General features: G+C 44.4%; 1 protein-coding gene across 2 annotated transcripts in view; it reads right to left on the bottom strand.

Annotated features, from left to right (window-relative positions):
* LOC143296145 (advillin-like) overlaps positions 1–10,000 on the bottom strand; it is a 96,793-nt gene that overhangs the window by 83,827 nt on the left and 2,966 nt on the right. For both annotated transcript variants that reach the window (XM_076608055.1, XM_076607983.1), the window contains exons 2-3: positions 4,798–4,926; positions 1,972–2,046 (exon numbers count right to left, since the gene is read on the bottom strand). In XM_076608055.1, coding sequence (XP_076464170.1) covers positions 1,972–2,046; positions 4,798–4,869 — 147 coding nt within the window. In that variant the 5' untranslated portion in view covers positions 4,870–4,926. The remainder of the gene's footprint in view (positions 1–1,971; positions 2,047–4,797; positions 4,927–10,000) is intronic.

Consider the following 10,000-nt stretch of genomic DNA (forward strand, 5'->3'; position numbering starts at 1 on the left):
GATTTCTTCTTCAGAATTTGTTGTTGTTGTTTTTTCACGGGACAAACTTACTTTGCCATGGGTTCTCTGTCAGTGTGTTGGGTGGGTGCTGTATACGAGGCTTCGGTTGATCGCCTCATCCGAATAACTAACTACACGCTCAGTTTGATTTTCCAGTCAAACCCTGGGAGAAAGGCCGGGGCGGGCGAGACCAGGGTTCTTATCCATCTCTCTCTCTCTCTCTCTCTCTCTCTCTCTCTCTCTCTCTCTCACACACACACACACACACACACACACACTCACACACACACACATACATATATCCAAATGCCATTTATTCATTCGTTCGTTCGTATAATATTTGATGATTGTAAACACATACACATAATAGCGGTTTACCTACGATTAAATAAAATCTCACTATAATCATATCGATTGGTTTATTTACCTGTTTGATGTTATGATCATTATGCACACAATCGGTTAGGTGAATAAATGCTTCTTTGTTTGTTTTTCTCTTTTTTTTTCTTCTTTTTTTCTCACAAACCCCACGAGTATATCACGTGAACCTTCGTTCCGGTAAACCAATCAACTTCCGCATGAACACTACAGACAATACTGTTATCTGTGCTGAGCAGAAAGCCTTTGTTGCAGGATGTTTGAACGAGTGGATGGACTGGCATCCAAGCTGTTATGTAATTGGTGTCCATGCAGAGTATCATTATTCCTGGTAAGCTCTGTCCCTCTGTGTGTGTGTGTGTGTGTGTGTGTGTGTGTGTGTGTGTGTCTGTCTGTCTGTCTGTCTGTCTGTCTGTATATCTATCTCTTAACATGTGTGGAGCATACGCGCGTGCGTGTTTGTGTGTGTATGTTGGTACATGTGTGTATGTGCCCGTGTGTGTGTGTGTGTGTGTGTGTGTGTGTACGTGTGTGCGCACTCGTATACACAGAGACGGATAGAAAAGCGGACACAAAGAGAGACAGCTAAAGGAGAATAAAATAATAAATGTAACATAGCATAAGACAATATGAAACACACACACACACACACACACACACACACACACACACACACGCACGTTCGCACACCTTTTCGCATTTTTATTCCCCACGCCCCCCCGCCCCCAGGCCCCCTCACCCTTGCCCCCCTCTGTCTCTCTCTCTCTGTGTCTCTCTGTCTCTCTCTCTCTCTGTCTCTCTCTCTGTGTCTCTCTGTGTGTCTCTCTCTCTCTGTCTCTCTCTCTCACTTACCTTGCCTCCGCCCCCCCCCCCGCCCCCCTCTGTCTCTCTCTCTCTGTCTCTCTCTCTCTCTCTCTGTCTCTCTCTCTGTGTCTCTCTGTGTCTCTCTCTCTCTGTGTCTCTCTCTCTCGCTTACCTTGCCTCCGCCCCCCCCCCCTTGCCCCCCTCTGTCTCTCTCTCTGTGTGTGTCTCTCTCTCTCTCTCTGTATCTCTCTCTGTGTCTCTCTCTCTCTGTGTCTCTCTCTCTCACTTACCTTGCCTCCGCCCCCCCCCCTTCCCCCCTGTCTCTCTCTCTGTCTCTCTCTCTCTCTCTCTGTCTCTCTCTCTGTGTCTCTCTGTGTCTCTCTCTCTCTCTGTCTCTCTCTCTCACTTACCTTGCCTCCGCCCCACCCCCCCTTGCCCCCCTCTGTCTCTCTCTCTCTCTGTCTCTCTCTGTGTGTGTGTCTCTCTCTGTCTCTCTCTCTCACTTACCTTGCCTCCGCCCCCCCCCCCTCCCCTTGCCCCCCTCTGTCTCTCTCTCCCTCTCTCTCTCTCTCTCTGTCTCTCTCTGTGTGTGTCTCTCTCTCTGTCTCTCTCTCTCACTTACCTTGCCTCCGCCCCTGCCCACCCACCCCCACAACCCCCCTCCCTCCCTCCCTCCCTCTTCCTCCCCTTACCCCCTCACCCTCACTCTCTCCTGACACGCACACACGCACAGGAACACAAACATGAGTAAAGAGACAGACAGACAGACAGACAAACTAACCAACTCACCACCAGCAGAATGTAGGAGTCCCCCGAATAGAAGTCCCCGTAGGAGTCCTGCTTCTGTTTCACCACCTTCAGCTTCTGTTGGGTCACAGCAGTTTTCTTCCCGTCACGGTGTTGTTTGCTTGGTTGGTTGGTTGGTTGGTTGTTTGTTGTTGTTGTTTGTTGTTTTTTTGTTTGTTTGTTTCAATCAAAGGTGGACAAACAAATCTAAACAAAGCCCCCGTCCCCAAAAAAATACGAAAAACCAAAACGACAATAAAGCTTATAAGCACATCTCTCTGTCTGTCTCTGTCATTGTCTGTCTGTCTGTCTGTCTTTCTGTCTATTTTTCTCTCACTCTCTCTCTCCAAAACAACAGTCATTCATTTATTTATTCATTCATTCATTCTGTGTGTGTGTGTGTGTTTGTCTGTCTGTCTGTCTTTGTGTGTGCATGTCTCTGTCTGTCTGTGTCTGTCTGTCTGTCTGTCTGTCTCTCTCTCCCCATGTATTTTCTATCTCTTCAGCTGGAATAGAATAATTGTCTTGGTCATAATGAGCACACAACACATAATAACAACTGAACATGAACACCTCAATTTATGATTCGTAAATCGAATTTCCAGAACTGCATTTACATGCATTACCTCCTTGATGATTATACCTTGTATTTGTTTGTTTGTATTTTCTAGTTATTTACACTCCTTTATTTATTTACACACTTCTGTATCTATGCATCTGTCTATCTGCCTATCGTTTTGCAGAGATGATTTTGACCAATTTTGAGCAACATATTCTTTCACCATTAAATATTATTTTTCCCCTCAGGTTTTTGTTTCATTGTCCATATCTGTTTGCCTTTCTGGTTTCTTTTCTTTTCTTTCTTTCTTTCTTGCTTTCTTTTCTTTTCTTTTCTTTCTTCTTTCCATTCATTCAGTCATTCAGTCAGTCCTTTTTTTGTCATATTTTTAAGCGAAAAATCATCGCATTCTAAATCCACATCTCCCTTCACTAGTCCTACACGTATATATAGACAGCTGTGTGCAATGTACGTGCCCGTGGGAAAGGGGGTGGGGGGAGGTAGATGGGGATGGGAGGGAGAGGGGGTGGAGGGGGGCCACAAACAATACCTGGGTGGTCTCCTTGTACAGTATGGTATGTAGAGAGAAAGCAATCATTAGAATGATCATTGTGAAGCGTTGTGCACACCATGGTTACGTGTCGTCTCGAGTGTTCAGGCTTCAGGATCTCTGACATCCCTGACCCGGACACAGCGGCTGTCATCGGTGTTATGTGTGTCCTCTGTGTGTGTGTGTGTGTGTGTGTGTGTGTGTGTGTGTGTGTGTGTGTGTGTGTGTGTGTGTGTGTGTGTGTGTGTGTGTGTGTGTGTGGTGTCTGTATGTGCATGCGTGTGTGTATGTTTGTGTGCATGTGTGTGTATGCCAGTGCCGATGTATAAGTGTGTGTGTTTGTGTGTGTGTGTGTGTGTTTAGTGTGTGTGTGTGTGTGTGTCTGTGTGTGTGTGTGTGTGTGTGTGTGTGTGTGTTTGTTGTTTCTGTTTGCCGTTTGTTTTTTGTTTGTTTGGTTGGTTTTTTGTTGGGTTTGTGTGTGTGTGTGTGTGTGTGTGTGTGTGTGTGTGTGTGTGTGTGTGTGTGTGTGTGGTGAAATCATTAAATGCATCCGTAAGCCTGTGTACCGATCTTTGTGAAAGGGGAAGAAGGTGGAGGTGGATGGAGGATGAGGAGAGACTGGGAAAGAGACAGAGACAGAGACAATGAGACTCTCTCTCTCTCTCTCACACACACATGCACACACACACACTCTCTCTCTCTCTCTCTCACGCATACACGCGAGTGCGCGCGCACACGCACATACATACGCACATACACACATACATACACACGCACACACACATCCTCCACACACACACACACACACACACACACACACACACACACACACACACACACACACACACACACACACACACACATCCATAAACCCACACCCCACCCCCAGCACACTCATACACGCGAAAACAGAAATACGGAGCTTCCGAGACCGCTAATCCGGTAACAGGTGGACCAACCTGCGCCTTCCCAACCCCCCACCCCCACCCTCACCCCCACTCCTCTTACACACACACACACACACACACACACACACACACACACACACACACGCACGCACGCACGCACGCACGCACATACACACACATTTTCCCTGACCTTTGTTTAACAGTCATTTTATGTCATGAAAACAACAGTGTCCAATGAGCTGACTATGGCCTACTCTGTACAATGAGGTGACATCTTATGCACAACAAAACAAAACAAAACAAAACAAACCATGAAGCAACAAGTAGAAAAACAAAAAGAAGTCTGCTGTTTAAGAGCCAGTCACAGATCATGTGAGGCGCCTCTATAAGTCATTTAATTAAGCACGGACTTCTCAGCGGTCTGTTGAAAATAAGATGCTTGAACCGCTCACTCACTGGGCTGTATTTCTATTTCTCTTTTTTGTCACAACAGATTTCTCTGTGTGACATTCGGGCTGCTCTCCCCAGGGAGAGCGCGTCGCTACACTACAGAGCCCCCCCCCCCCCCCCCCCCCCCCCCCTTTTTTTCTGCGTGCAGTTTTATTTGTTTTTCCTATCGAAGTGGATTTTTCTACAGAATGTTGACAGGAACAACCCTTTTGTCGCCGTGGGTTCTTTTACATGCGCTAAAAGTGCATGCTGCACACGGGACCTCGGTTTATCGTCTCATCCGAATGACTAGCGTCCAGACCACCACTCAAGGTCCAGTGGAGAAAGGAGAGAATATCGGCGGTTGTGCTGGTCAGACTGACCTCTATTCTCCAGATCTCCATGCCTGGCGCCTTGCCGGCCCCTTCAAACGCCTCGTCCACTCCGAGACCCATGGTGGCTGGTCAGTGGTCAGTGGTCAGTGGTCAGCGCGGGCTGCCCTTCTCCTGTCCCTGTGGTGAAAAAAACAACAACAAAAAACCGTAATGCAGGATTATGGATTCCAAATTAATTTCTCCACAGGAATCTAGCCATAAAAATTAGTAATTGCGCACTCTTATATACAGTTTAAAAAACAAAAGTCCGAATGATCAGGCAAAAAGGCTGATAAAGCATAAAAGCCGTAACACTTGATATGATATAGCACTTGCTTGCGTTCCGAAATCTTTGTCGCTCAGTCTTGCTTGCTGCTTGAAGTTCAGTTTGGTATCGTTTTTTTTTATGGGAGTAGGGGGTTGGGGGGTGGGGGCTGGGGTGTAGGGAAGTGGGGGGGGGGGGGGGGGCGTGTGAGGCAGTGAGTGAATGGAGGTTGGTGGGAGAGTTGTCCTTCCTCTGTCCTGTGAGAGAAAAACCCTCCCAAAACACCAATGTGTTCTTCACTATGACTCCACACACAGTGTGATTTTAGTCGAAACCAATCCGAGTACAGCACTTGTGTTCAATGCAACACACACACACACACACACACACACACACACACACACACACACACACACACGCTCGCATGCACACACACACACGCACGCACGCACGCACGCACACACACACACACACACACACACACACACACACACACGCGCGCACACACGCACGCACGCGTGCACACACATACACACGCGCACGCGCGCGTTCCTCGTTGTGTGCACATTATTGATATGACCTGCCGTGCATGAAAGGGCCGTGTGGACCTATCATCTTATCATCATCAACAATGCCACACACACAGACGGGGGAAACAAAACAGAGCATGGAGAGTGAGAGAGAGAGAGAGAGAGAGGGGGGGGGAGAGAGAGAGAGAGAATGAATGAATGAATGCATGAACCTTTATTTTTTAACGGTGGAGATATTAGCACACTGGCCATCTTACATATCTGCCGTTGCTTTGAATTAAGAGACATACAGACACAAACACATTTCATGTCTATTCTCTATACATGTATATTATATATATTTAAAAAAAGAAGGGAAAAAATAGCACGGAGAAAATCTGAGGGAAACGACGTCACACAATAATAATTATGTGCACAAAACGAGAGCGAGTAGCACAACACACAAGGCATTTAAAATTCGCACATACCTAACACGAATGCTACGCATGAATGACTCAAGTGAAGCAGTTATAAAAACAAAACAAAATAAGGAGAGAGAGAGGGAGGGAGAGAGAGAGGGGGGGAGGGAGGGAGAGGGAGGGGGAGAGAGGGGGGTAGAGGGAGAGAGAGGGAGGGACAGAGAGGGGGGGGAGAGAGGGGGGGACATAGAGAGAGCGAATGAGAGAGAGCGAACGAGAGAGAGGGACAGAGAGAGAAAGTGAGCGAGAGAGAACGAACGAACGAAATTGTTTTAATGAACTTTGGCCATGGACCACAATTCAAAACCAAGGGACTGGGGGTGGGCATGGGAAGGGGTATTATAACACTTGAATAGATGACACAATATCATAATATTCATGGCTTGAGCGAGAGAGAGAGAGAGGGACAGAGAGAGAAAGCGAGCGAGAGAGAGAGGGACAGAGAGACGGAGAGGGACAGAGAAAGAGAGCGAGTGATGGACACAGAGAGAGAGGGGGGTGGACGAGAGAGAGAGAGGGGGGGGGGAGACAGAGATAATCACAGAGAGAGGGGTGTGGTGGAGAGAGACAAAAACAGAAAGATACAGATTCACACACAAAAAAAGGAGCTACCGAGACCGAGAGAAAGAGGGACAGACACAGACAGACACAGTCGATGTAAGAAAAATGTACAGGCATGCCTATGAATAACTGAAGCCATATGGATAGAATTAGTATTTTAAAGGAATTGTGTTTCGTTTTTTTGTTGTTGTTTTTTGTTACATCGCGTGTTTGTTTATTTATATATTTATTTATTTCAAATATATTTTTGCATTCAATCTTGCAAAAGATGATATGTAAATACGACAAAGTACCCTCATTCATGAACAAACAAAACATCATTTGGTATTTCAAGAGAACTACATGAATGTAAGTCAAATCAGGTTTTAAATCAGCCGGAAGAAGAAACGGATTAAAAAACAAAACAAAAAGGAAATGATGATGATGATAATGATAATAATAATAATGATAACGATAATAATGATGATGATGGTGATTATGATGATACTAACACTACTACTACTACTAATAATAATAATAAGAAGAAGAAGAAGAAGGATAAAGGATAAGCCAATCGAGTCAAGACATTATGATTTCTTTTTCTTTCTTTTTTTTCTCTCTTTTTTTTTTTTTTTTTTTTTTTTTGTCGGTTGGTTTGTGGTGTTTGTTTTTCATTACCAGCTGACTGTGCTATCTAGTTACGACAGTAAACACGGACCACAGCCGAGTCAATACACACAGCCATGATAATATTATTTGATATGTCCCACACCAGATGCTGGCGGACACTACTACAGACAAAAACACCACCACAATCTGTGCTGACAGGAAATAATCAGGTGGTGGTTAGTTCCTCTGTGTGTGTGTGTGTGTGTGTGTGTGTGTGTGTGTGTGTGTGTGTGTGTGTGTGACTCTCTCTCCTTCTTTCTCTCTGCCCCAGTCTTCTCTCTCTCTCTCTCCAGAATGTTGCTTTGGGGATTTAAGAATTAACCCTTGTCACTCTCTTGTCAATAGACCCTTACAGGTAATGACAATAAAATGTCAAAGGGTCTGTCTGTCTGTGTGTGTGTGTGTGTGTGTGTGTGTGTGTGTGTGTGTGTGTGTGTGTGTGTGTGTGTGTGTGTGTGTGTGTATGTTGGGTGGAGAGAGTGTGTGCATGTGTATGGATATGAATACGTTCGTTTTATTACTTTTTACGATGTTAACGATGATGATGGTGGTCATTCTTCGTAGTAGTAGCAGTAGATGTAGCAGTGTTAACAAAATTATTATTTTTGTGTCGTTATCGTTAATGTTGTTATTGTTATTGTTGTCACAAGGACAGATTGGAAGACTGGGCGATGCCTAAAATCTTTATCCTTGAGTAATAAAGTTTTTGATTCTCTCTCTCTCTCTCTCTCTCTCTCTCTCTCTCTCTCTCTCTCTCTCTCTCTCTCTCTCTCCTGCCCCTAATGTTTCTTTGTGGATAGAATGAACTACATCTGTCATAAATGACAGAAGAATTGGGAAAAAAGAAAGAAATATAGCTTATAAGCCTTCTTGTCGAAGCGTTTTGCAACGTTTCGTCTGTCCATCATCCTCAATGTTATCATCATGTTATCAACAGTTACCATCGTCGTCACCACCATCGTCATCAATGACATCGTCAGTATCATCAGTCTGACAGATTATTTCGCTAACAATCTAATCGACTGACTGACTAACTAATCAACTGGTTGATTGGCTAACCGTCTAGCCCACTGATACGGCAATAAAGATGTTGATGTTCTTTTTTTGTTCTTTTTTTTAATTTTTGTTATTTTTTACTTCATTTATTTGATTTTATTTTATTTTTTTAATATTTTTTATTTGATTTTTTTTTTTTTTTTTTGGTGTTTGTTTATCAAGGCCTGACTAAGCGCGTTGGGTTACTCTGCTGGTCAGGCATCTGCTTGGCAGATGTGGTGTAGCGTATATGGATTTGACCGAACGCAGTGAGCCTCCTTGAGCTACTGACACTGATACTGTGAAGAATCGCCGTGGCATGAATCGGTCAAGCGATGGACGTCAACTGATCCAGTGGTCACCAGTGATCAGTTTCCACACGGTGAGGTGTCCTTGGGGAAGGGACTTAATTCCCATTTTCCTCACTCCACCAAAGTGTGATCGGGATTCTGACTTCGGTTGAGGATAGTTTGACAGTAAAAAAATTAAAAAATAATAAAATAAATAAATAATGAATAAATAAAATAAAATAAAAACAATTTTAAAAAAAACCCCGAAAGTCTAAGAACAGCGTTCAACCGTATCACTGTCAGATTAAGAATAGTAAAACAACAACAACAACACCACCACCACCAACAACAACGCTTATGGTTTCCAAGTGGACATGCGTTTATGATGACTAAATGAGGATAACATAGAGATTATGAATAATATGTTCTTTTTCTCTTTTTTCCCGTTTTTTCTTGAGGGTATTTGGTAAGTGGTTTGGGGGTTTTTTGTGCTTTTTTTGTGTGTGTTTGTTTGGTTGTTGTTTTTTTTACTCGTTGGAGATTTGATTTATATTTTACATTGTTTATAATGCTGCCGCTGTGTTATGTCTTAAATGTGTGCATAACATGTTGGTTACCGAGCACGCCATAACCATAAGCCTTGGTTTGTTGCTGCTCTGTGTGTTTGTGAACTCTTTACTTTGCTTTTGAGAATAACATCGTAGTCTTTGAAACCAAACGAGGATGAAATTGGTGACTATAGTATAGAGAAAAACTTTGGTTTGTTATGTGACAGGGAGGGGCAGTTTACTCTTCCTTCCAAAATGTATCCTGGCGTCACCCCTGGCCTGAGAGATAGACATAAGCATCTGCTTTGTTCACCAGGAAATTTGAGTAACACCCTCAGAGATGCATCCTTTCATTCGTGATTGTGTGTGTGTGTGTATGTGTGTGTGTATGTGTGTGTGTGTGTGTGTGTGTGTGTGTGTGTGTGTGTGTAGTCCCAGTCTTCCCATTTGTAAGCCCAGTACAACAGAACGCTGTACAGTGTAAGGCAACATGGCACAGTTCAGTGTAGTATATTGCAGTATAGTTCAGGGAAGAAAAGGACAGGACAGGACAGGAAACACAATTGCTGCACAGCACAGCACAGCACAGCACAGCATAGAACAGCATAGAACAGCACAGCACAGCACAGCACAGCATAGAACAGCATAGAACAGCACAGCACAGCATAGAACAGCATAGAACAGCACAGCACAGCACAGCACAGCACAATTCCATGTCCCAGTAAACAATACCACAACATACTGCAAGGTGTCATTCCGCAACACAACACACCACACTACACAAACAAACCAAACCAGACCACATCACACCACACTAGACCACACTATACCACACCACATCACACCACGCCACACCACACTACACTTGATCACACCA

This window comes from Babylonia areolata, chromosome 1, assembly GCF_041734735.1.
Source record: "Babylonia areolata isolate BAREFJ2019XMU chromosome 1, ASM4173473v1, whole genome shotgun sequence".
Lineage (NCBI taxonomy): Eukaryota > Metazoa > Mollusca > Gastropoda > Neogastropoda > Buccinidae > Babylonia > Babylonia areolata.